This window comes from Alternaria incomplexa (genome assembly GCF_024043165.1).
Source record: "Alternaria incomplexa strain BMP 0042 chromosome Unknown scaffold_26, whole genome shotgun sequence".
NCBI lineage: Eukaryota > Fungi > Ascomycota > Dothideomycetes > Pleosporales > Pleosporaceae > Alternaria > Alternaria incomplexa.
The window spans coordinates 130,702-156,648 of record NW_026249875.1 but is presented as its reverse complement, the minus strand read 5'-3'; the positions used below and the strand labels follow the sequence as shown (position 1 = coordinate 156,648).

Here is a 25,947-nt window from a genome sequence, read left to right as displayed (position 1 = left end):
CCCGACGCCCATACCTTCCTCTCGCAGATCTCTTGCGGAGGTAATCCGGGTACAACAGTTCCTATCCACGCATCGTTACTTCGATCAATCTCAACATGCGGTCCTCGGTCTCCGTCTCGGCAGTGGCCCTCGCCCTGTTGCAGGGCACCAACGCCTTGAATGCGGCCATTCAGCGCAAGCTTAATCTGCTTGCCGACATGGGCATGAATCCAGATGGCTCGGCCATGGTCACTTTCTCCGACGACGCCGAAAACAGCGCTTTCGATGCCACGGCTTTCAAATCCCTCAAGATTGCGACTACGTCAAATAGCCCGGCTGTGTTGGCTGCCGCGCCGCTCAGAAACATCACTCCGGAATATGTCGAGCTGCCACTCGACCACTTCGCCTACAAGAAAGGCCAGGATCCTTCATACCATGGCACATTCTTTAACAGGTACTGGGTCAACATGGATGCGTACAAGCCTGGCGGTCCCGTTTTCCTCTACGACACGGGCGAGGCAGATGCAGAGCCAGGTGCGCTGACCAGGCTGCTAAACGAAACCAGCTTTTTCAAGCAGCTCGTCGATGACTATAACGGTATCGGAATCGTTTGGGAGCATCGTTTCTACGGAAACTCAACACCCACCCCCATCGACCTCAACACGCCAGCCGAGGCATTCGAGTTCCTGAACACGGAGCAGTCGCTTAAAGATGTCGACGCCTTTGCTAGGCAGTTCAGCAGGAAGGGTGTCAATACTACGCTCACACCCAACAAGACTCCTTGGGTTTTTGTTGGTGGCTCGTACCCCGGTATGAGGGCCGCTTTCATGCGCAACATGTACCCTGATACCATCCACGCGTCTTGGGCCTCTTCAGCTCCCGTCGAAGCTTCCGTTGACCAAAGCTTCTACTTCTCACCTATCTGGCGCGGTATGCATGCCAAGGGCTTCGGAAACTGCTCGGAGGATATCCACGCTGCTGTTAACTACATGGACAACATCATGGACACAGACTCACGCGCAACCGCCAAGCTCAAGGAGCAGTTCCTTGGACTTGGAGCTGCCAACAACTCTAACCCCACCTTTGCTGATGCTCTTACGACTCCCTTCTACCTATGGCAGTCTTACGGTATGGAAGGTGGATCTCTGGGTCTCCGTCAATTCTGCGACTACCTCGAGAAAGACCCCAAGACGAACACTACAGCTCCCGCGGAGGGCTGGTCCAAAAGCAAGGGCGCGAAATGGACGGTCGATCGATGGGCGAGCTACCCTGTCTTTGCCAACAACACGAATGATTACTTGGAAACCGAGTGCTCGGGCAAGTTGAACGTGACTGGTAACTGTGACCTGAACCAGAGGTTCACAGATCCCGCTTCGATTGCCTGGACGTGGCAATACTGCACACAGTGGGGTAAGTCCCTTCCTTCTCTCAATCCCAACTTCCCTCCTTGCATAATACTAATTTACCCATCAGGATACTTCCAATCCGCCAACCTTGGACCCCAACAACTCGTGTCCAAGTACAACTCGCTTGAGCACCAAAAGGACATCTGCCACCGCCAATTTCCCAACGCTCCCAAGTCGCTCTTCCCTGAGTGGCCAAACACCGCCCGCACCAACAAGATCTTCGGAGGCTGGGATATCCGTCCTTCCAACACGTACTGGTCCAATGGTGAATTCGACCCATGGCGCACTCTCTCCCCCGCTTCTGCTGAGCCCTTCGCGCCCAAGGGCGTTCAAGTCATCCAGGACGTACCCAAGTGTGGAGTGAAGACCAGCAGGAACGAGCTCTTTGGTCTGGTCCTCAAGGACGCGCAGCATTGCTACGACTTCAGGACGACGGGTTCTACCGTGCCCGATGGACCCGTTAGTCGGACGTTGTTCAGGAAAGCGCTAAGCGAGTGGCTGCAGTGCTACAAGCCCAAGAAGGGCCAATCGAAGCCTTGGAATGCCTAGATGCAGATGCAGGTCTGGGAAAGGGCCGCCCCCTTGCTTCGGGTAGAAGAGGTGGCATTGCTACGTATTGTTCTTCCCTGTCCACCTTACTTAGACGTCATGATAACTCGCATTCTTATCATCCTACAACTTTGACCTCGCCACTTTTTCCTGTGACTGCTGTTCTCGAGTTTTATCCAAGCGAGCTTCCCATTCCCAAACCTCCCCCGTAAATCTATCTTTCTCCCACGCCTCATACACATTCCTCTTTTCTTCCTCGCCACTAACCCCACACATCTCCCCCCACACCTCCAACTGCTCTTTAAACCCCGGATTCGGGTCGCACACCGGTCGTCCCTCACATAGCTGCTCCAGCGCTGCGGCAGGGGTGATGTCATATTTCCAGATCAGGTATGCGCAGACGAGCGTTGCGGAGCGCGATTTCCCCATTGCGCAGTGGATGAATACACCGCCGTTTTCGGCGTTTAGGGCTGAGTCGATGTACTGGACAGCGGGGGTAAAGTCTTGGAGCAAGTTTGTGTTTGGGTGGTCTTCTGAGCGGATGTGGAAACTGGGGTGGGGGATGATGTTAGTATGCTTAGATAACGAAATCTAGATGTAAGGAGGAATAGTATTGGTATCATTCTGATACCATCCCTGAAAAGGGGAAAACAACACATACTAAACGTGAATCAGTCTACATCCATCTTTCATGCTTCCGATGATCCTTCCAACATACCTGTTTCAAATGCCTAAACTTTTCTTGCAGTAAAGGGTCATAATCTATCACTGATAGAACGTGCGTTATGCCTGCTTTATCTATCAAGTCGCCTTGGTATAGGGCGTAGAGGCCGCCGATGTAGAGTTTACCCGCCCGAGGCACGAGATCGACCCAGCCCATGCCTGTGTGTCCTGTGCTGCCGTGGAGGAGGAAGGACATGTATTCTGGAAGCTAGATGAGTGAAAAGGACGATGCGAAGAGCTGTAGAATGGGTAAAGCGATGGATGTGCGATGGAGTTGATGGCTATGGGAGGACGAGAGTGTCCAATCGCGGAGAAAGTACCGAGGTACGATTGGAACAGGACATCATCTGCTCTCGATGTAATTTCTGGATGTATCTGCACGCGCCTGTCCTCTGATTTTGCATCTTCCTATTGACATGCCGTGGGTATCGTCGCCGCAACGTCCAAACGGTGTTGTGGGAGAACTGTTGCCGAAATCGGCCAATGGCAGCCGGTGAGAGGACGCCCCACGTGCGCGGAGCGCTAGACAGCGGACGCGCTTTCCAGCCTCGCCATGAGACGCGTCAAACTTCACACCTGCCATCTGGCATCATCATGCTCACTTCCAAAGATCGCGCGATATTACCTCGGCACCTGGGCCCGTACGACGCGAGCTATCATGCAGCTTGACTGTGAGAAAGGACTTCAACGATGTTGATGCAGGCGGCCTGGCCATGACGTCAACGCGACTCTATCAAATTGATGGAAACACCATCATGCGCTCACCCACACAGGCTGACGCGAAGATGGTGTATCCGCATACTCATTTCTACTAGCAAAGGGCTCGCTCAAGTGGTATGGCGTCCAGGACCTACTCTTCGTTCTCTACCCATCCATGAGTATCACCATGTTTTCGTTCCATCAATCTTTCTGTTGTTCAGATGGAGAAGTCGCAATCTCGACGCAGGCATTGCTTGCATGCATGCTTATCAGAAGAGCGCGGAGTAATCGGGTGATACGCAAACTTGGTCTATCCTATGCATAGGTGCCTGTGGTGAGGGTTTTGTGTAACGCTACAGGGCCCAGCCGCGTTCAATCGACCAATATAGTCCCCGCGACTCTCGTCTAGTGAAGGGGAGCAGGAAACTGATTGTCCTAAACCGGCTAGCCGCAGCCAGATGCAGGTCCAAGCAAACAACTATTTTCGACACAAATGTTGCTCGGTCGTCTCCGAGTCTCTCCCCATTGACACTGCCTGCAAAATGTCGCTCAAGCCAGTTCATATCACGCAAGGGCCGTTCTTCTACCCCGTCGGCAACACTCCAGCTGTGTGCTTGACCCAATCCCTACCGCGCGAACAAGATGCCGCCCTGCTACTACTCGGTTGTGGGGATATCCGAAACATCCTCTTCACTGCTTATAGTGGAGCTGGAGCTGGTAAGTGCTATCCTCGACTATACATTGTACCCGCATATACTGACCGGGACGCAGACGACAGGAAGCTTGACTTCACATGCTGCGACATTGAAGCGGAGATCATTGCGCGCAACGTACTCGCCCTGACACTCATCCTTGACGACACGAAAGGCACCCGCGTACGACAGCTATGGAACCTATACTATCACATCTTTATTGATGGCGAATCCGCTGGTGTTCTGCGCTCTCAGTCGAAAAAGCTGTTGGAGCTTGCGCAGTCGTTGAAAAGCTGGAATGAAGGTCCATATGGCATGATCATTCGATTCTGTGACAGCATCACACTGGAAAACGTTACTAAGCTTTGGGCGCTGTATGCGTTGGAACCAGTTCAAGACGAGACGTACAAGGTGACACAAGATATGCTGAAAGATCAATGGCAGGTTGCCAAGCAGGTGCAGGCCCTCAAGACGTCTGGGGCGGCGTTCGTGGGAGACGGCATTCGCGCATTCGCCCCGCTCTTGACCCAAGGCTTCGAAGAGGCTGACAAAGCTTATAAGACATATTGGAAGAGTGGTACATGTTTGGAGGACAACAAGGTCACCAAGAACCTCTCGATCGCCAATCCTATGTTCATCTGCCATCGCAGTGGCCTCGTGCTCCACTACGGTACTAGCCCGCTCACCGGCTTCCACCTTGCGCCCATGTATGCTCGACTCGCCGCGGACTCACCCTTGTTCGTATCAAGTGAGACGACAAAGGGAAAGCTGCCAAAGCCCATGCAGATAGCGCTCGACCAGCTATCTGCCTGGTGCTTTGCTTTCAGGAAAGCCTCCACGCGTCTCACCATTCGATATGTTAACTCTGACGCTGTCGCGTTCTGTCATGTTATCCAACATCAACAAGCACACGGCGAATCACGCACAGCTTGTTGGTATCGCAACGTATGGACATACACCCCACTGGTTTTAGACGCGCCTGAATACGAGCAGGGCGGATCTGCACCGGCAACCTTCGATGTTATTGACACATCTAATCTGCTCGACTTTGTGGGCTGTCTCAACATTCTTACAGCATCTGCATCGTTGATTCGCCAAAACGCCTCGTCCATCCTCCGGACAGAAATGCTCATACCCTCTGAAATCGGCATGGCAGCTTCAGCCAGCGCTTTGCTTTGTGGACACCTTCCAACAATCGCTCTACTACTCGGTCTAAAGCCCGTTCAATACTGGACAAATGCGACCTCCGTTTGGCACCTGAACGCCGCCAACTCCCCCGACTTGAACAAGAACAGAATATTCACTGCAGCCACTTCTAGACCCATTGTACTTTGGAAGCCGTTCGATACTTCTAAAATTCGTTACGACGCAGCTGAGCTAGCTAGACTGCTTATGTCTATGTATCTGAACATGTTCCAGGATGAAGGATGGGCCAATCAGTTCTCGATCCCGGGCCTAGTCAATGCAGAATTAAAGAAGAAGAAGAAGCTTACCGCATACGAACTGTACACTCGAGCAAGCTTCGTGTCGCTGCTTCAACACATCAAGGTATCAAACGTCGTTGACTGGTCTCCATTTATGCATGCTCTGGTCGAAGTAGGCATCATGAACGACACAACCTTGAACATGGGTCCACACCACTTGCAGTCTCTTCTTGTCTACCTTGACATGCTCGGGGTATGGAAGGTAGAAGATTCTTTTGAGTGGTGGCATCCACGAACCTTCAAATTGGGCGGTCCGTTCCGCAAATGGGAGGACATCCCTACACTTATGTGCGTTACATTTGTCGTTCCTCACGACAAGGTCTCGATGTTCGGAGACCTTGCCAACGGCCACGGTACTCCGTTATGCCAGCTCCAGCTCAACTCGTCGATCAGTCCGAAAGAGGCTCTCTACACGGACATACAGATGGGTTTTGGAACGATCGAGACTTCTGGTTCGGCGTTCACGAATGACTATCGAGTAACGGTCCGAGAAGATGACAAGGGCTGGAAGGGAAAGTCGCCATTGATCGTATCCACTATAGTCTCCACGTGCACCCTCACCGAAGAGGAGGATGATGCTTGTGGCATTACCTTTGGGCTCAAGAGTACTCCAACAGCTCAGCTGCAGTTTATGTCCATATTTGGCATGCTTCTGCATGTGCACCGATCTGCTGTCGGCCAAAAAGACGTCTTTGCCTCGAGATATCGGCCAGACTTTCAAGGATTCGTTTCCGTGAACAAGGTTGCCACGTCCAAGGTGACTGATGGTAGGTCGGACATCTCTACGATCACGGCTTTTGCTAACATGGGTCTAGTGACTGATGTCATCGCTACCATACATCCGTTCGTCAGTAGCAACAGGAACGAAGTCGAATCACTGCGAGTACATTACTCTGTAAACTTAGGAAAAGCAAAGGAGCTTCTGCAAAGTGGAGCCATTGTCGGGTTCGAGACTACGACGGCATTCACACTAAGGCTCTCCATTGGGAAGACGTATCAAATGGATGTAGTACTTCCATTCCCACCAAATGTGGCCAGTGCCAAGACCAAGATCGCACGCAAATCACTATGGATAGAGTACACGGCTGCCGTGCAGAGTGGAGCAGCAATCCTTCTGCGCCCAGATACCATGATGCCCGTCCATCTTAATGCGCAGTAAGTGGGTCAAGGGGTTTAATCTGCATCCACTGACAAACCACAGATCTGAGGTTTCTCTCGAACAACTACATTACGTTCAACCTGATGTTCTACCAAAACTTCTCCTTGGTCAGAAGGCCTCGTTTGCCAAGTGGATCGGCTTACATCCTTCTCCCATGGCTACGATGTCGGCAGGAGAGTTGAAAGCTACCAGAAGTCTCTCGCTGACGTATCATCAACCATGCCTGGACGCCTTGGTGTGAAGGAGACCCTACAGAGTATCTATGCACACCTTGTTGGGGCAGAAGGCCAAGCACAGGCAAAGATCATTCAATTCTGTACACCCACGTCATTCTTCGGCATACTGTATATCGATTCGGTCCGTATGGATCTGTCGAACCAAACTCTTCTCGTCGATGCTGCATATGTTCCTTTCCATACGGGCGCGGACATGACGCCGCTTGTCGCTGTTCTCGCAGCGCGTCGCGACGACGCCGTGGGCATCAAGATGAAGGAAGATGAAGTCGCCTTCTGGAAGCATCTACTGCCAGGATTTGCCGAGCGATGCCGCCAGTGGCAGCACAAGCCAACATGCGAGTACAAGGTCGCAGGATGCATTCCCATCTCCACTGACCCCAGCAAGCGCTACATGTGCACGTGCGGCTACGGCGTCTTCCCTACGAACTACCTCAAAGATCTCAAGCAGTCTAAAGATCTTCTCAAACACGCCGTTCGTGTCGCACTACCAGTCATCTTTGCTTCACCCATCAACACCGACGATCCTGCTTCTCTACCGTCACCTTCGCCTCCTGCGAAGCCAAAAGCTCAAGCACCTGTGGATACACCCGAGCCTCGTCTGGTAGACCTCGGTGCGAAGGAAGGCACGTGTTGGGAGTGCGGTGCTGAGCGCCACGAGAAGGGTGGGGTTTTAGACAGATGCGGTGGATGCAAAATGGCTCGGTACTGTTCCGAGGTTTGTCAGAAGAAAGACTGGAAGAAGGGCCACAGGCAGTTGTGCCCACAGTTGAAAGAGGACTAGGGTACTTGACCACACTCAGTGTCGTGGTAGAAGTAGGAGTTACACACTGTGAGCACGCCTACTGCAAAACCTACGTCCGGCTTCTGCCACGACACTCAAGCTGCGTCAGTGGCCTACTTGCTTGGGATGGAGGGGTCGATTGGAGGACTTGTGACAAATCTGCCGCTCATCTCTGGCGATCGTTGGGTACCAAGGCTTGGAAGTATTGACGTGGACAGACGGTGCTAGTTTGATCACACCATGTCAGAATGCAGAATGTTCAATACTACTAGTATGCGCGATGTTTTTAGCACACTGTCTGTCGTGAAGCTTTGAAGGGTCGCCACGAGGCTGTGATGTGTAGTGGCCGTCTGCTGGCTGGCCTTGCGGTGGTCTGAGCGGCTCTTTGTCGGCTGGTGGATGTAACCTAATCATGATGCAAATAGCGATGGTCAGGCGACGTGTACGTGCTCGTTTTCTGCCGCCTACCCCGGACCTGCGTCAATGGGTCCACAATCCCGCAAACATCAGCAGCGTTCCACGATACCGACGACAGCGCAATGTACAACAGCATTTCAATTTATGAAGCAAACTCGTGAGTGCAGTATGACGACAATTGTCCAGGGAATCAATGGGGCAAGCAAGCACGTGGGGCGCGAAGGGTCCTGCACGGTGGTCCAAGAATAGACATTAGCGGTTATCGATAGATGCAGGGTGGCGATAGCGGAGCGCAACACCAGGATCGTCAGGGCAGGCCATGCAGGGACGATGTTAGCTGTCAACTTTTCATTTCGAGGGGTTGGCTTCACAACTGTTTCAAGAGTTGAAGCGCGATGGAAGTGCTCACGAGGACGCCGGAAACAATGTTTGAAGTGCGACGCTGCCGCGGATGCATTTAACACGCGACACAAACGGCTAGCCCTTCCGTGATTTACGGCCTAGCGTGATCGTAGGCGGATGGTGCCCCGTATCTGCGCGGCGGGCCACCCCTTCTTCAAAGAGAGTGTCGCCGCTCGCTCCTGCCTCGATTCACTCCCTCAGTGCCCTTTCTTATCCTTCGGGACCACCTTCGCTTTACTAACCAGGCAGTTTAATCTTTCGTTTCCTAAAGACCCTCGCTTTTCGAAACTTGTTCGCCGTACCATCTCAGGGGAACACAAACCACGAATTTCACGCGTGCGCCCTTCCCTTGCTCGCCGCACAACCGCCCGGGCCCCTACACCTGCTGTTTCATCCAACCATCGAGCGTACCTGCCTACGATAACTACAAGAGAGGTCGTGATACCATCATCTTGATCGCTGCGCTACTCCACTTGCCGACGATAAGGTGCTTACACGACATCGACGATCCCGCAAACGGTCCGACATCATGGTACGAAGTCTGCTGTCCGCCGCCTTGACGGCGACAGTACTGGTAGGCACAGCGCTCGCCGGAGCGAAATGCACAAAGGATAGCCACTGCCCTCAGGACACGCCATGCTGCTCTCGTACGTATCGCAAAATTCCATCGCATCGGGGTTGGTGCTAACAAAGTCGCAGTATATGGCGACTGCGGTGTCGGCGCTTTCTGCCTCGGTGGCTGCGATCCCCTCATGTCACACAGCTTCGACTCGTGCGTTCCCGGTCCCGTGTGCAAATCCGGAAAATACACACTAGACAACCTCGACGATGTGCAGACCATCGACAAGTACCTCGGCGATGCCTCCAAGATTAACTGGCAGTCGCAGGGCATGCCCACGATATACACAGACCCCAAGACCAAGGAGAAGTCAACGCTCTTGACTATGGCGCAAGGGACAGTCGGGACACTACTGGCATCTACCTACTACGTTTGGTACGGCAAGATCTGCTCCAAGCTTTCCACGGCGCAGGGCAAGGGTGTCGTCACTGCCTTCATTCTCATGTCGGATGTTAAGGACGAGATCGACTTTGAGTGGGTTGGCGTGGACACAAGCCACGTGCAGTCCAACTTCTACTCTCAGGGTGTCACAGTGTGTAAGTAATCCGACATTCGGGCTTAGCCACCCTCGTACATGACTAACGCGATTCCAGACACCAACGGCGAGAACCTTACTGTACCGGACGCGAACACGGTCGAGACCATGCACGAATACTGCGTTGACTGGAAGGAAGACACCCTGGTATGGTCCATCAACGGCAAGGAACAGCGTAGACTCGAGCGCTCCGATACCTGGAACAAGACATCCGGCCGCTTCGACTACCCCCAGACACCCGCGCGCATCATGCTTTCTCTCTGGCCTGCCGGTCTGCCTTCCAACGAAAAGGGTACCATTGAGTGGGCGGGAGGAGAGATCGACTGGAACTCGCCCTACATGACCAACGGATATTACGCCGCCCGCTTCTCGGAAGTCACCGTAGAGTGCTACGACCCACCGGAGGGTGCGCAGATCAAGGGAAAGAAGACCTACAAGTACACGGATGAAGCCGGTACTAACAACACCGTCGCCATCACAGACGATTTAGTCGTTCTGGGCTCGCTCATGGGCACCGGCGAGAACCCAGGAGAGGCCAAGGACAAAGACGACGATTCCAAGGCCACCGATGTTGCCATGGTACCTGGCGGTAACCCTGGAGGTGGCGCTGGACGAGAAGTCGCCGAGACATCAGCTGCCGTACAACCAAATTCGCCTGCGCAAGAGACGGGCTCGTCTGGAAGCGGCGCCACCGCTGAAGGCCAGTTTGTTCAAGGTACAACTGGCAGCACTGGTGCTGGATCCGTCGTCCAGCCAGGCCTCGGACGCATGGGGGGATCTGTCTTCGCCATCATCGTCGCCATCATGGGCTTGATCGCGTTATAATCGCATTACCCATATTTTCTTTTACCTCCTTATGCCTTTTCTCATGTCTGCCTGTCTCTATATCCTTGGCGTTTAGTTCGATACCTGTGGTCTTGTAGTTTTGTGTACTGGGGAACAGGGGTGAGACGGGTTGCATACTCCCCCTCGTCGTCTTGTGTATAGTGCATACATTTTCCTTCCTCCTTATCGTCCATCATCCGCAGTCTTCTGGTTATGACATATATCCTGTCTAGATGGTTGAATCTGTTTGATAAAATACATGTAATACCGCATTTCAATCCGCTGCTTCTTTCTTGATGATATATTGGCGATTGACGAGTAAAGGGTAACGAAGTAAAGAGTTTTGGTCGAGCTGCACCATCCGGATCATCTACAGAAAGTCTCCATCCGGCCATGCACCGCATATGCATGCCCCGCGCGAGCATGGAGGTATATACAAGATGTTCGCAGCATCTCGCCGCAAAGGTATATCCAGTACTAGGATACCTGTCAGCACTACAGTGGTGGGTCTCGGCTAACTACCCCAACCGTTCAGTGGATGCATAATCTCTCCGGCCCCTGTAAATTACCATGTTGATGACTGCAGCCTCGTTCGACGGGAGACAAGATGAGCGAATTGGAAAGAGCTTTGTATGCGGAGTGTTATCTGATGCTGGCCTTTGCATGGACAACATACTTGACCGATGAGATGGGCCGGAACATAAAGACAAGCCCCTCGGAGGAAGGTTGCTCTGGCGTGGAAGGTCCCTTGCCGTTCGATTCCTACGGCAGGTTTGGAACACTCTGCAATCAGTTGACACTTCTTCCACATCACCATGTCTCTCGCACTCTACGCTGTACTCACTGCCCTGGTAGCAGTAGCTGCCTACAGCCTCCGCGGCGTCGGTCGCAGGCCCGCCAACTACCCCCCAGGCCCACCAACACTCCCCATCATAGGAAATCTGCATCTAATGCCGAAAGAGAAGCCGCATCTACAATTCCAAAAGTGGGCCGAAGAATACGGGCCAATGTATTCGCTCATTTTGGGTACCAAGGTCACGGTCGTGTTGTCGTCGGACCAGGCTGTAAAGGATCTGCTTGATAAACGGAGCGGGATTTATTCGTCGCGCCCAGATATGTACCTTGGCCAGATTGTGAGCAATGGGTGTCGTATGCTGCTCATGGTAAGCTTCTTCAATACTTTCGATTGGTGATTGAGCTGACTGTTATAGCCGTATGGTGATACATGGCGCATGATTCGGAAAATTGTTCATATCAACCTCAATGTCAAGGCGGCGCGCACATATGTGCCATACCAAGAATTAGAGAACAAGGCCATGCTTTTCGGCTTCTTGGAGAGCCCAGATCTCTTCATCGACCACATTCGTCGTTACACCAACTCTTTGACCACGCAGATGATCTTCGGGTTCCGCACTACAAGCATCGACGACCCCAAGTTGAAACAACTCTACTCGGTAGGTCGAACCTCTGGAATCTATTGTCCCTCTAACACCACTACAGGGCTTCGAGAAGTTCTCCGAACTCATGGGTGAGACTACAGCCAAACTAGTCGACCTCTTCCCAATACTGCGCTCATTACCCGACTTCGCGCTTCCCCTACGAAAATACGCAAAGGAATTGCACGAAAAAGAGAGTGAGCTATACGTCGGCCATTGGCTAAACGTAAAGAAAGCAATCAAAAACGGGACTGCCAAACCCTGCTTCTGCGTCGACCTAGTACGCGCGCAGGACGAGGAGAACTTCTCAGATGAGCTCGCAGGATACGTGAGCGGTTCGTTGCTAGAGGCAGGATCAGACACCACATCCGCCACTCTCATCGGCTGTGCGTAAACTCACCCCCTGATACCCACCATCGTTGCAACTAACCCCCCAAAGTCATCCAAGCAATGATCCTCTTCCCCACCGTCTCCGCCACCGCCCGCTCAGAACTCGACCTCATCTGCGGCGCCCGCCTCCCCACCCTCTCCGACTTACCAAACCTCCCCTACATCCGCAGCTGCGTCAAAGAAAGCATGCGCTGGATGCCCACCGCCATCCTCGGAGTCCCGCACGCCGTAATCCGAGACGACGAGTACATGGGGTTCAAAATCCCCAAAGGCGCGGGTGTGCTGTGGAATGTTTGGGCCATCCATAACGATCCGGCTCGTCATCCTGATCCACGAAGATTTGATCCGCAGAGATATTATGAGGATGGGCAGACGGCGGCGGAAGCGGCGAATAACGCTGATGCGTCGAAGCGGGATCATTTTCTTTTTGGCGCGGGGAGAAGGTTGTGTCAGGGTATGCATATTGCGGAGCGGTCGCTGTTTCTGGCTATTGCGCGGTTACTGTGGGCGTTTGAGTTCCATCCCGCGAGTGATGGGGAGGGCGGTGTGCTTATGCCTGATATGGATGATTTGACGGAGGGCATGTTGGTGCAGCCGCGTCCTTTCAAAGCGAGGATTGTGCCGAGGGATGAGGGGAGGGAGAGTGTTATTAGGGAGGAGTGGGCGAAGATGGGGGGTTTGCTGGATGGGGAGGGGCAGTGGAGGGTTTTGCCTGAGGGGCTGATTTGGAAGGAGTATGATAGTGCTGCGAAGACGGCATGAATTCAAGAAATTGCCGAGATGGAATGTGTCTGGTTGTCCATGGGAATCCGTTGCAGAGATAGCGAGAAGGTCGAAGAGTCGTTTTTTTGTCTGGTCTGCTTGCACTGCGCGTTCCACGATTACTCTTGCTCCTTCTTCAAGCTTCTTGAATGTGTACAACTGTGATAGATGATCATTTAATGCTTTGGCTCATTCTGCTTATTCCGCCGCTCCCCAAAGTCTCATGCAAACTACCATGGCGAAACGAAAGCGAGACGATGATACGCATCGTCACCATCAGTCAAGAAACGGAAGCCGGCACGTTATCATTGCAAGATCTGCGACACCAATAGAAAGAACAAATTCTTCCCAAAGTACAACCCTTCCGCTGAGTGCGACCATGAGATAAACACGTGTAAATCGTGTCTTCAGAAGCACGTAGATATTCGGATCAAGAACGCTAACACCACAACTACCTCCGACGAGAAGAAAACACTGGGTATTGCGTGCCCGGAAGAGGGATGCGCAGCCATCATGAGGTCTGTCAACATCGAACTTGCCACTACGCTAACCATGCATGCGAGATTTGAAACTCTAGAGCGAACATACGAGGCCAGTAGGACCGCTGGGTGGCGTTGGTGTCTGAATCCAAATTGCGACGCCGGACAAGCGCACGATAGTATCTCGAAAGAAGATTGGGAAAACACCAAAGAGAACATATGTGTCTGTACGAAGTGCGGAGAACGCGCCTGTGTACCTTGCGATCGGCCCTATCACAAAGGCGAGTCGTGCGAAGCGTACCAAGTGCGCATCAAGGACCGCGTCGAGGAGGAAGATGAGTCCCTAAAGGTTATCAAGGATCTGACTAGACCATGCCCTCATTGCAGTACGGACATAGAGAAGGACGGCGGCTGCGATAGCATGCTGTGTAAGTGGACGCATCCAAAATCCATCAATATCTGTTACTAATACAATTAGGTACGAACTGCGGAAAGTACTTTTCGTGGTGGCTCGCATCGAAGACCCGCTCTCTGTAGGGAGTGTTCTGTAGATCGGTATCTTTGGGTGCTTTCTGGGGCATGCTCGTCGTTCCAGAGCTTGTAGATTCAAAGACTGCATTATCTAGCTTCTCGTCATCCACATCATCTCTCAGGATGTCTATCAATCCAAGCCGTGTTCCCAAACTCCCCCGAAAACGGATACTGAAACACCTTATCCAGCGTCGAATACGGCTCATACTGCTTCTTGTCCATGACAATGCTAACATTGCTTGCCAGTCGCGCAGTCTCATTCCACCCAGGCCCGTAGTCCTTGTACTCCGCCATCGTGGTGTTGAAGTTCACCCTTGGATCCGTAGTACCCCACTTGATGTACCCGTTGGGCTGAATCGAATCATCAAGATAGCAGTTTGCGAAGATGGAACGATGCTGGGCGTTCCATGGGCGGCCCAGTGCGCACTGGCCGGTTATGGAGAGGGAAGAATTGGCCTTCTTCACGTCGGAGTCGTGGATGTAGACGCCGTATTTGTTCACAAAGGTCGTGTTGGTACCCTTCCATGCTGTGATGCCGCCGCCACAGTTACGAAGGGAGACAAGACTGGACTGAATCCACGCGGTGCCGAAACCGTAGAAGAAGTCGGTTTGTCCTGCTATCTCGTTCTTATAGAAGTACGCGTTGCCTAATTTGCCGACGTACACGGTATCTTGGTAGGAGTAGAATCCGCAGTAGTAGAAGCCGGTATTTGCGTAGCTCACTGAGACTGCCAGGGCTGGACCAGCGGAGTAGGGTGCATACAAGTTGCTGAAATCTATGTTGTATGCGCGAAAGTCGGTGTTTCCAAAAGGTGTACCTGCAGGTACGGGGTCGCCGGTAGGTCCTGTGCCAGTTTTACTCGAGTTGAAGGTTGGCGCAACGGTGAGGACGGAAGTATATGCATTGTCCAATGTTGATAGGCCAGCTCCAGTTGCATTGCGCCATATCACTTTGACAGTGTTCTTGCTCTGGTCGTTGGGCGCTTTGGTTTGACCAAAAAGGTAAACGGGACCGGGCCGAGTAACATTTACTTGCTCAGTATAGTTTCCAGGAAGGACCAGGATGTGATGAGGTGTTGTGTCATCCGGCAAGCTGAGTACTGCCGACTGAATTGTAGAGAAGTTGCGACCAGGGCCCACCAGAATCGTATTTTGAGGGCAACCGTCCAGTGGCTTCTTAGTTGGATACTGGCACGCTTTGCGGTTGACAGTCGATATAGCAGCGCATGCCTCGAACAGGCCAAGGAGGAGTGTGGTCCAATGCATGGTGAAAGGCTGAAGTTTCCGCACGGCCCGAAAAAGGATGCGCGCCGTTTGGCAGACTGAGGCTTGGCCTGCACTTTATATCAACTCATCGTATCCGCACTCCTGGGGTTGGGATTCCCATGTGGCTCAAGACATCCGCAATGCCCGGTTACCGTTGTGCCCTGAGCACCATCATCAGCCGCAAGTGCGCCTTTAGTATCAATTATCCGTTCAAAGCCTCCAATCAGCATGCTTACCAGGTGTATCGAGCGCGGGGAGTATCCACCCAGAGAGATCCGGAGAACGTGGGGAAGATGGAGGAAATTATCCACCAATTAAGCCGATCACTAACAAGCCTCGGAGATGATCTCACATCACCATAAGAGCCGACAAACCGACGCGGAGAGCGAGCAACGAGCCATGGTCAAACGCCGTTAAGTAGGCATGTTCCGTGCTGTCTGTGAGGCTTTCGTGGCGTTGGTCAAGCTTCGGCACAGAGCTTACTGAAGCTTGTTTATGCGACGCAATGACGCGTAAGATCGTGGGCTAAAGACGGCCTGAGATGAAACTGTGATGATATCTAGGATAGCAGAGATTAGTGCCTGCATGAATGTCGAAGCTGAGCTGCCTCGCAAGCGCTTCAAAGCGATGCGATGATGATTCTGTTCCAGCTAGGACACCGCTAGCAGGAGTCCAGCCAACGTTGTACCTAGGTAGTTGCGACGAAGACGTCCATCTGAAGTTTTTCAGTATCGAGGCCTCTGGTGCGTTACGGCATATATGGGATTTGAGCTAAGGTTGTAGAAGGAGCCAGCCGTCTGTGGTGTTGAAGAAGTGTAAGCTCGTGAGCCCCCTCTATTGCCGGCGCCAGCCCGGAAATTACGTCGCCGGGAGTTCCGAGGTTTGGCACCAGACACGCGGAGACATCCCCAGCTGCTTTCAACCCTCAACTCCACGTCAAGCTCTGTTCACTCTCATCAGCTAACTACCTGAAGCCCTCGCCGCGGCGCGCGCATTTAACCACGTGAACCAATTTCGTCATTCGAGCGACACCGCTCCCTAGAGACCTCGGGACTGTCCCTTTCGCGCCGCGAACACTCATGACAACGGTTCCTTACTCTACAAGACTCCCAAATCTTCATAAGACGGACATGAGGCGCCTTGAAGTGCATTACAAGGCATTCAGAATGCGCCAAGTACTTTGGTGGTAGGCTAATAATGCCCAGCGATCACGACATCGCCCTTGCCTTTTCTGCGCATCGTTGAGAGGATGTTCCAAGACATTCCAACCAGCGACATGCTTCACCTTCCTTTTCAGGGTTCTTGGGAGCGACCAGCTTTGGACACCACAAGCAACTCAAGCCTCGCAATGTTGCAGCGCTTGCTGATCGCGACATGGAAGGAGTGCATTCGCAATTTAATTCGCGTGGCATGCTACAACCATGTTATCGCGCCATTACAGACGGCTATATGACCCTACAAGATCCCGGCCACCGCGTAACCGTCTATCTTCTGCGCAAACCATTCGTAGCGATCGCTTCGGCTGTATTCTGATCACGAACTAGACGCGAGCTATTGGTACCACTGGTGCTCCTAGCAAAGCCCAAGTATGGCCGCGATCGCTGACGACGACGCAAAGGTCGCGCGTTACACCAACGATGAAACCTCGCCTTCCCCACCGGTCTACGAAGATGGCAGCGTACAGGAAGACAATGCCTATGTTTACGACGATTCCCAGAAGCTGGGCTACACGGCCACAGTCTTTGTCATCCTGAATAAGATGATCGGCACTGGTAGTACGTACTCTTCATGCTCATACGCTCGAATGGCTGCTTACTTGCTGCAGTCTTCTCGACTCCTTCTGGTATCTTTGCAGCAACAGGGTCGGTCGGCGTGTCACTCTTCCTGTGGATCATTGGCGGCATTCTCACATTCTGTGGGCTATCCGTGTTTCTGGAATTCGGTCTCGCAATCCCACGTTCAGGCGGCGAGAAGAACTATCTGGAGCGCGTCTACCGTCACCCTAAATACGTTGCGACATGCGTTCTTGCTGCGCAGATGTTGTTGCTCGGATTCTCTTCCGGTAACTCGCTCGCTTTCGGTCGCTACGTACTGTTCGCAGCTGGTTCGGAAGCACCCGATGGCTGGGCGGCGCGTGGCATAGCCGTTGCTTGTGTCACTTTCTCGGTTGTGCTCCATGCCACGTTACCGAAATGGGGCATACGCCTCTTCAGCATTCTCGGCGTGTTCAAGGTTTTCATCCTACTCTTCATCGTCTTCTCTGGCTTTGCTGCTTTGGCTGGTCATCTGAAGATCGAACAGCCGCACAACTTCGACAACGCCTTCGCGCTGGAAGTCGGTGATGGCTATGGTGGCGGCGGCGCCTATGCTTACTGCCAAGCTCTGTTGCGCATCATTTACTCCTACAAAGGCTGGGAAAATGCCAACTATGTGTTGGGCGAGATTCGGAACCCGAAGAAAACCCTGGCTTGGTCTGCACCCCTGGCAATCGGCGGAACTACTATCTTGTACGTCCTCGCGAACGTGGCTTACTTCGCTGCCATCCCCAAGTCCGATCTTGCGAAGAGTGAGGTAATTGTGGCTGGCCTGTTCTTCCGCAACGTTTTTGGTAATAGCGCTGGAGCGCGCAGTCTTCCCGCTTTTGTTGCCCTCAGCAATCTAGGCAACGTACTCGCCGTCAGTTTTGCCCATTCACGCCTCAACCAGGAGTTTGCAAAAGAGGGTCTACTTCCGTGGAGCAGATTCTGGGCGTCGAACAAGCCATTCAATTCGCCGGCGACAGCCTTGTTCTTGCATTGGCTGATTACAGTCATCGTACTGCTTGCGCCCCCTGCTGGTCCTGCGTACAATTTCATCACCGATCTGTACACCTACCCCGGCGCTTGGATCAACGGCTTCGTCACTGCCGGTCTCATTTACCTACACTACTCCAAGCGCGAACGCTGGGAGTCGCCATGGCACACCTATCTCCCCATTGCCGTTCTTTACCTGGCTGCAAACATTTTCCTCGCACTGGTCCCCTTCATTCCTCCGGATGGCGATTGGAACGCGGATGGCTACCCATATTACGTATTCCCGGTTGTTGGTGTCAGCGTTCTGCTACTAGGTGGATTCTACTGGCTCTGCTGGACGAAGATTTGGCCAAAGCTCGGAGGATACAAGATCGTCAGTCAGCGCTATGAGGATGCCGAGGGCAATGAGCATGTGAAGTATGTGAAGGTATACACTAAGCACGACTGAGCAATCTGGTCCTCGATACATACTGTACCGATGTGCTTGGCCGTGGTGGTGGCGTCCTTCTATAGAGATAGTAATAGCCAGGTAGTGGTGCGAACTTGCTTTTGTCTTATGCGTGATCCATTCTGTTGTATACTGCCCTCAGTACATTGGTGCCTGCGATAAAATATTTCGTTGAACCTTCCAGAAAGAGTGATGAGGGGCGCAGACGATGGCTGTATCGCGAAGGTCTTCGATAGAAAAGCCAGAAGTAGGTGTGCTGCATGTGACAGACATTTTGCGGCGGCGCCAAGACATTTGAGTGCCCCTGTAGGGCCGAAAACGCACAGACCTCGGAACGCGTGACGCGACAGTGCCGCGAACTCTCCACGATCGACTCGCAGACATCAGCTTCTTGTTCCATCCTGCACCCAAGCTAGACGACATGTCTGCATTGATGCCATGTTGCTCAACCGAACAACATCGTCGCAACGCATCGATGCCACGAGACGTGGATCCCCTCTCGTGGAGTCCTGTGCCTGTCAGTGGCGCATCCTCGACGGGTAAAGGCTAGGCCTCCAATACGCCAAAGACCCCATCTCGCTCTATTTCGCTCTAACAGCTCAGGCAGCACGAAGTTGCCTGCGCTAGTGCATCAAAAACTTGGCGGTCCTGCGATATGGCCATTAATCTTCACTTGTATAAAGCAATGAGGATTCACGCCCCGTTTCAGCGCAGCATCAACACGGATTTCATAAGATCACAACTCTCCACTCGCTCAAAGACAACAATGACTGGGACTTCTGGCAAACCCATGAACGAATATCCTGGATTCGGACTACCTCTTCGCAATTGGGAATGGAGCAACTACGGCTTCTATCCGATCGGCTCCCACCACAATGCCTATGGAAGCGAATCAGAGATCATCCCTGTGCGAGAGCTTGCCGTGATGGATGTTTTGGAAAAACTCACCGACAAGCCCGACTGGCATCAGAAGGTCTTTGATGATGAAATCGTTGCCAAGTGGCGTAATGAGGCCCTCGCCATTCCTGACCAACACTTTTGGCACCTGGCTACCGCTGCGAAGAGCCAGTATTGGACCCACGACGATGACCGGCTCGAGCTTCATGACGACAGGCAGTCTTGCATACTCGAGAATATCTTGGATGAAGGTACATTCGATACCGTACGTTACTATTGCTTTTAAATAGTCTTCATCACTAACGCTATGCAGTGTGTTCAAGAGCTTCGCAGCAAAGCCAAATATTTCGAACAATCGGGCATCATACCTTCTCTCGACGCGAGCGCTTCCGTAGCCAAGTCTGACACGCTCGTTACAAGCGAGCTACACGCCAAGCTTCGCAAAGCTTTTGACCAGCTCAAGTCGGACCACGCTGCATCTCCTGATTGGCATCCCAACTCGAATAGTATGGTGCAGGATCTGGTACACCCGTCTATGTACCCATTGGTATATGGGCGCAGTTCTGGCTTTCGTGAGGAGCAGGTTGGTGTGACGGACGCTGTAGAGCGCTGGGCTGGCAAGGGCGAGGTCGTTCCCCAGCAGGGGCTCGAAACGACTACAGCGCAAAACCGACATGATTATAGCGTTGGAGGCAGCAGCATCCCGCCGGAGTACTGGTCCAATCAATACCAATGGTTGCCGGCCAATGTGGCTTTCCAGGATGATGGGTCTGTCAAGTTTACCAGCTACATCAACAATCTTCACCCTACGAGATATCCCGACATATATCGTACCATCGAAAAGCTGGTCGAAACATCCATACCCATGTGGGATCAGTGTTTGCGGTTTGCAGTCGGCTATCACAAGTTTGAAGGGGCCGGTCGTATGGAAACTCGCACCGGTAAACCCGAGAATCCTGAGTAAGTCAAAGTAATGTCTTCGAATTTTGCAGCTGCTAATGTCCCGTTGCGTAGTGACGAGAACGAAGAGAATTGGACGCCCAATAAAGAAGAGTGTGGTGATGTGGAAGCCAGCGAAGAAGACCTGGAGGAAGAAGGGTACGAGGATTACTACGACAACGATGAGGATCGCCAAGAAGGGTTGCTGGAGGCCAAGTGGAAGATCGTCCGCAAACCTCGTATCATACCAATTCCCTTCAACGACGTATCCTACGCACCCCAACCAGGCAAGCGTCTTGCTGATAGATTTTGCGATACGGGACTTCAGATCATTGTCAAGATGGCCTCGATTGAACTCACGCCCGAGAAGCCGGACTTTCCTGTGGGTGGATGGCACATCGAGGGGCAGATGAACGAAAACATCTGCGCAACTGCCCTGTACTACCTGGACAGTGATAACATCACTGACAACAGCCTCTCATTCCGCATGCAGACGTCTGCTTACCTACAGGATGACGAGGGTTTCGACGTTGGACAAGACTGTTATCACTGGATGGAGCACGTGTACGGCACTGGCTTTGGGTGTGGGAATTCGCCATGTTTGCAGAATTATGGGAACGTACAAACGCGTGAGGGTCGGCTGCTAGCTTTCTCCAATGTCTTGTAAGTCGGTCAAGATTCTGTTCGGACACTGCCTTGGGCTAACGTATGTTAGTCAACATCGTGTTTCTCCTTTTAGTCTCATCGATCCTACAAAGCCCGGCCATCGTCGCTTTATTGCACTTTGGCTTGTCGATCCGACGAAGCGCATCATCTCTACGGCGAATATTCCGCCTCAACAAATGGACTGGTACGTCGACTCGCTACTTGGACCAAGCGACAAGACGCGCCAAGAAGCGTTGTCGAAGTTCCCCCCAGACCTCATCAATCTGCTAGCCGAGAAGGGACTCGCAAGTCCTTCTGTCACTACGGAAGGTCGACTGCCTGAAGAGCTCATGGCCTACGTGCGCGAATACTTCGAAGAAGCCAAGCACTCCCTTCCTATGGGTTTTCAAGAGGCAAGTGAGCATCGCGAAAAGCTTATGCAGGAAAGGGGCGCGTTTGTCCAGACCGCAGAGAAAGGATGGCAGAGGGCGACTTACAGCTTCTGTGAGCATTAAGCCGCTAGCAGAACTTGATGAGAACTTGGTTGTTGGCAACTTGCGAGTGGAGCGAAGCAGAATGACGATGTAAAGTATCAGCCCTGGAGTTGCAGACTGGTGTATGACTGATCACATTTGTAGTCCGCTGATATAGAATTACTACTACCCATAGCTTCTCTGCCTAACGCCTCTTGGAACGACAACTCTGCGAGAGCCTTCCAGATCGCAACAACATCTCTTCAGCGTCGCTTCGACGCTTCACTGCTAGGCGCCATGCTCCGAAGTGTCAAAGGCACCTTGCCTTCCGTGTCATTCCAATGCAACTCATACAGGCCGTTCTCAGCCTTCATGCCGTAGAATGACGTGGCAACCGTACCATCTTCACCATACAACATCACCGTGGAACCGTAGAATGCGAAACCCGATGTTTGTGTCGTGGTGTTGCCAGTGCCGTTGTTGGGTGGGAGAAAGCCCACGCGCCTGTCGACCGATGATGACGAAGGAATGAAGAGAGCTGTGTTTGACCAGGTGGGCTCACCGGTAGCGGTGGTAGCGTTGGGGTTTCCAATGAAGTGTTTGTTGGCATCGATTGTGACTATGTCTGTTAGTTGGGATGAACTTGGGTACGCGATGGCTCAAAGAAGCCTAACTGACAGGTTACGACGGCAGCATCGGTACTGTTGGAAAGAGCGGGCTCTCCCAGGTATGCAAGACCATCGGCATAGAAGAGTGGCAAGCCACCAATGTGTTCACTGTATGCATACAGCTGGAAGGGCGTGGAAGCGACATCACGCTTGCGGGCACCAAAGACCGCAAGCGGAAGCAGAGCTAAAAGCACGCTACGCATGGTGGCATACATGATGAAAGAGTGGACGTTGAGGGATATGAAAAGAGCGTCAGAAATGCAGCGAGCGTGTAAAGAATGGTTGCAACAGCTGACAATCAGCAGTTCCAATGTCCTTATTACACTCGATACATCGGCTGAGTCAGTTTCTACCTCTACAGTCCCCTGAGCGACTCAGATGCGCTACGACGTCTCCACGTATACTCATGACGCCTCGAGTGAAAACCATATCTCTTGGTATACTACATTGGGAGGCCTCCGAAGGGCTCCAGGGCTACGAAGACCCGCCCTCGTACAGTGCGAACTGCGCTATCGATGGTTGCATGCTGCCTGACTTCACTTGTTTCAATGCTCAGGCGTCGCGTAACCTCAGCCACTCAAAGCACAGATGCGATACGTAGTGCGAGTCGGAGCGGGTTTTATTTTTGGCTCTGCCAAGCTCAAGCTAGAGAATGCTTGTCGTCTCCACTGTCGCGTATCTGTCTAGGTACCGATCGAACCGTTCAAACGCAGATTCTACCCGTTTTTTAGTGGATATTCGAAGAGTTTGTCTATTCGACTTCATGTACCTCACCCCACTGAGTACCTGGCACAATCCAGCAACAACGGCGCGTCGACCTGTCATCATGGACGGCCCTTCCGCGGCGCTTCCTTCCTCCGATTCCGAGTCAGCAAACTCCGACAATGCGCGAAGATTTCTCAACAATCGATAATGCCATGGGCAGATGCGGCGGAATGGCACCGATCGAGTGGGGGCTCACCTGATGCGCTGGTAAACTTTGTGCTTCCTACTCAGTAACCCCACGGCCGTTTTTAGATGCACAATACCGCTAGCAGATCACCGAGCAGCCGGCGTACCTACGCCAAGTGATGCCCTAAGGGGCGTCTGGAGTTTGGAGTAGGGATCAGGGTAGTCTTGACCCACGATAAACAATGAGACTATCTACGGAGGAGAACGAAAGAAGAGTACGAGCGAAAGTTTCGATTTTATCATGACGTCCTTGAGTCGTTGAAGACTGCACAGGTTGTGCCCCTAATAGATTCCTCGGATAAGACAGGCTATGAAGGTAGGATGCAAGGGCGATATAAAGGAAGCGAAGACTTGTTGTTGTGGGAAAACATCAGCTTGTCTTTACATTCGTTTGACTGAGCTCAGATCACTCTTTGGGAGCTTCTTTCTAGAGTCTTTCGTATCTTGTCATTCGCTTTAGTCCTCACTTCCACTCGTTGCGCGATCATTGCTCGTTGGCTCTACATATCATCTTTTTTCGAGTACCAAATACCTCTCAGACATCCACATCATGTTGTTACGAGGCGCTTTCGGTCTTGCGGCCTTGACTGGCTTTGCGGCCTCTTCGCCTTTCGTTACGATCTTGAGTAAGTTGCACCTCATTCTCATGTAGAGGCAACGTTAGCTAACCCATTTCCAGTGCCGAGAAGAGCATGCGATGGCAACACTGCTTCCACACGCTCGGAGTGGTGTGATCACTCCATCGATACCGACGCGTCCATCGAGATTCCAGACACTGGCGTGACCCGCGAGTACTGGCTCGAACTCACCGATGTTATTGTAGCGCCTGATGGCGTTTCTCGAACAGCGATGGCCATCAATGGCTCGATACCCGGACCGACGCTCATCGCAGACTGGGGCGATATGGTCGTTGTCCATGTCACCAATTCCCTTACAACATCCATGAACGGCACGAGCATACACTTTCACGGTCTTTGGCAGAAGAACACCAACGATCAGGATGGTGTGAGCTCCATTACACAATGCCCAACGGCACCAGGCGAGTCAATGACTTACACCTGGAGGGCTACTCAGCACGGTTCAACTTGGTATCACTCGCACTTTGCGCTTCAGGCTTGGCAGGGTGTCTTTGGCGGTATTGTCATCAATGGACCTGCCACGGCAAACTACGACGAGGACTTGGGTATGCTCTTCCTTAACGACTGGGATCACCAAACGGTTGATGAACTCTACCTCTCTGCCGAGACGGATGGCCCGCCAGTCCTGGACAATGGTCTGATCAACGGTACCAACACCTTTGGAGACGGCGGCCATCGTTACAACGTCTCCTTCGAAGCTGGAACTTCTTATCGTATCCGCCTCGTCAATGCCGCTGTCGATACCCACTGGAAGTTCATGATCGACAACCACACCATGACTGTCATTGCATCCGATCTTGTACCTATCGAACCTTATGAAGCTACCATTGTCAGCATCGGTATGGGTCAACGATACGACGTTATCGTAACAGCTGATCAGGGAGACGTGGCCGATAATTTCTGGATGCGCGCGATTCCGCAGTCCGCATGCTCCGAGAACGACAACGAAGACAACATTCGCGGTATAGTCTACTATGGTGGCTCAGCTGGAACGCCAAGCACTTCCGCATACGACTACGAAGACAGCTGTTCCGACGAGACCGAAAACCTCGTACCGCATATTCCCAAGACCGTCGGGGCAACATCGTCCACAGCCGATGAGCCTGTCTCTGTCGGCCGCAACGACGAGAACGTGTTCAAATGGGCTCTCAACAGCACATCCATGGTTGTGTACTGGGACGACCCCACGCTCATGCAAGTTATGCGCGAAGAACGGACCTTCGAGGCCTCCAACGCCGTCTTCCACCTACCACGCGAGAACGAGTTCGTCTACGTAGTCATCAGCACCAACATTGGAGTACCTCATCCCATCCATTTGCACGGCCATGACTTCTTCGTCATCGCTCAGGGTACCGGAGAGTACACCGATGACGTTGCTCTCAAGCTCGACAACCCGCCGCGCCGCGACACCGCGATGCTGCCAGCATCGGGCTACCTTGTCATCGCTTTCGAGACTGATAACCCAGGCGCATGGCTGATGCACTGCCATATTGTTAGTGTTCCCATTTTCATTCGCCCGCACTTGTATCACTTTACTAACATTCACACAGGGCTGGCACACATCCGAGGGCTTCGCCATGCAGTTCGTCGAGCAGTACGACAAGATCGCAGGGATAACCGACAAAGATGCCTTGGAGAGCCAGTGCGATAGTTGGAAGGCTCATAGCGGGTCTGTTGGTATCCTGCAAGATGACTCTGGTGTATGAGGTGTAGTGTCATTCTGTCACGTGGTTGAGTCCTCGGGCTCACCTTCCATGCGAGTCTAGCTTTTTGGCACTTATAATACACACAAGATTCATCCAGTGTTTCAGCCTCTTGATGCATACTCGCGCGTACCAGTGACGGCATTTTTTACCTCCGTTTCGCTTCCATCCATCATCGCCTGCGCCATCATTCGATGCGAGGCTGGCCCCCGCTTAAACGCCGACACTGTGTCATGATCGTATCTACCCAACTGTCATATGCTGGTGGCGCTCCCCTCGAAGTTCTATTTAATCTAATCGAAGCATTCGATCTACAGCGGGAAGCGCGTACCTGCAATATCTTGTGGCACAGCTCTCTAACATACGTCATCCGTCATCAGCCGAACTTCGTCACCTTAGCCCCGCGCTGCCGTCTTACCAACA

The 25,947-nt window shown here is 52.6% G+C and overlaps 10 protein-coding genes across 10 annotated transcripts; 8 read left to right on the top strand and 2 right to left on the bottom strand.

Moving 5' to 3' along the window:
* Positions 1-95: 95 nt before the first annotated feature.
* Positions 96-1,934, top strand: J4E90_010760 (uncharacterized protein; the record flags this gene model as incomplete). Its single annotated transcript, XM_051440272.1, has 2 exons — positions 96-1,389; positions 1,453-1,934. 2 exons carry the CDS (start codon positions 96-98, stop codon positions 1,932-1,934), a joined length of 1,776 nt encoding a protein of 591 aa, XP_051285916.1.
* Positions 1,935-3,898: 1,964 nt separating this feature from the next.
* J4E90_010759 (uncharacterized protein) lies at positions 3,899-6,691 on the top strand (the record flags this gene model as incomplete). Its single annotated transcript, XM_051440271.1, has 2 exons — positions 3,899-4,073; positions 4,128-6,691. The coding sequence occupies 2 exons, from the start codon at positions 3,899-3,901 to the stop codon at positions 6,689-6,691; spliced, it is 2,739 nt and encodes a 912-aa protein (XP_051285915.1).
* Positions 6,692-6,910: 219 nt separating this feature from the next.
* On the top strand, positions 6,911-7,708 carry J4E90_010758 (uncharacterized protein; the record flags this gene model as incomplete). The annotated part of the gene is made up of 1 exon (XM_051440270.1): positions 6,911-7,708. The coding sequence occupies one exon, from the start codon at positions 6,911-6,913 to the stop codon at positions 7,706-7,708; it is 798 nt and encodes a 265-aa protein (XP_051285914.1).
* A 1,348-nt stretch (positions 7,709-9,056) lies between these two features.
* Positions 9,057-10,506, top strand: J4E90_010757 (uncharacterized protein; the record flags this gene model as incomplete). The annotated part of the gene is made up of 3 exons (XM_051440269.1): positions 9,057-9,174; positions 9,227-9,682; positions 9,740-10,506. The coding sequence occupies 3 exons, from the start codon at positions 9,057-9,059 to the stop codon at positions 10,504-10,506; spliced, it is 1,341 nt and encodes a 446-aa protein (XP_051285913.1).
* Positions 10,507-11,321: 815 nt separating this feature from the next.
* On the top strand, positions 11,322-13,094 carry J4E90_010756 (uncharacterized protein; the record flags this gene model as incomplete). The annotated part of the gene is made up of 4 exons (XM_051440268.1): positions 11,322-11,669; positions 11,718-11,960; positions 12,007-12,328; positions 12,382-13,094. The coding sequence occupies 4 exons, from the start codon at positions 11,322-11,324 to the stop codon at positions 13,092-13,094; spliced, it is 1,626 nt and encodes a 541-aa protein (XP_051285912.1).
* Positions 13,095-14,215: 1,121 nt separating this feature from the next.
* On the bottom strand, positions 14,216-15,370 carry J4E90_010755 (uncharacterized protein; the record flags this gene model as incomplete). The annotated part of the gene is made up of 1 exon (XM_051440267.1): positions 14,216-15,370. One exon carries the CDS (start codon positions 15,368-15,370, stop codon positions 14,216-14,218), a length of 1,155 nt encoding a protein of 384 aa, XP_051285911.1.
* Positions 15,371-16,958: 1,588 nt separating this feature from the next.
* J4E90_010754 (uncharacterized protein) lies at positions 16,959-18,610 on the top strand (the record flags this gene model as incomplete). The annotated part of the gene is made up of 2 exons (XM_051440266.1): positions 16,959-17,145; positions 17,196-18,610. 2 exons carry the CDS (start codon positions 16,959-16,961, stop codon positions 18,608-18,610), a joined length of 1,602 nt encoding a protein of 533 aa, XP_051285910.1.
* Positions 18,611-19,376: 766 nt separating this feature from the next.
* On the top strand, positions 19,377-21,606 carry J4E90_010753 (uncharacterized protein; the record flags this gene model as incomplete). The annotated part of the gene is made up of 4 exons (XM_051440265.1): positions 19,377-19,772; positions 19,821-20,467; positions 20,522-21,109; positions 21,162-21,606. The coding sequence occupies 4 exons, from the start codon at positions 19,377-19,379 to the stop codon at positions 21,604-21,606; spliced, it is 2,076 nt and encodes a 691-aa protein (XP_051285909.1).
* A 221-nt stretch (positions 21,607-21,827) lies between these two features.
* On the bottom strand, positions 21,828-22,447 carry J4E90_010752 (uncharacterized protein; the record flags this gene model as incomplete). The annotated part of the gene is made up of 2 exons (XM_051440264.1): positions 21,828-22,183; positions 22,243-22,447. The coding sequence occupies 2 exons, from the start codon at positions 22,445-22,447 to the stop codon at positions 21,828-21,830; spliced, it is 561 nt and encodes a 186-aa protein (XP_051285908.1).
* Positions 22,448-23,733: 1,286 nt separating this feature from the next.
* J4E90_010751 (uncharacterized protein) lies at positions 23,734-25,527 on the top strand (the record flags this gene model as incomplete). The annotated part of the gene is made up of 3 exons (XM_051440263.1): positions 23,734-23,809; positions 23,863-25,313; positions 25,372-25,527. 3 exons carry the CDS (start codon positions 23,734-23,736, stop codon positions 25,525-25,527), a joined length of 1,683 nt encoding a protein of 560 aa, XP_051285907.1.
* Positions 25,528-25,947: the final 420 nt, after the last annotated feature.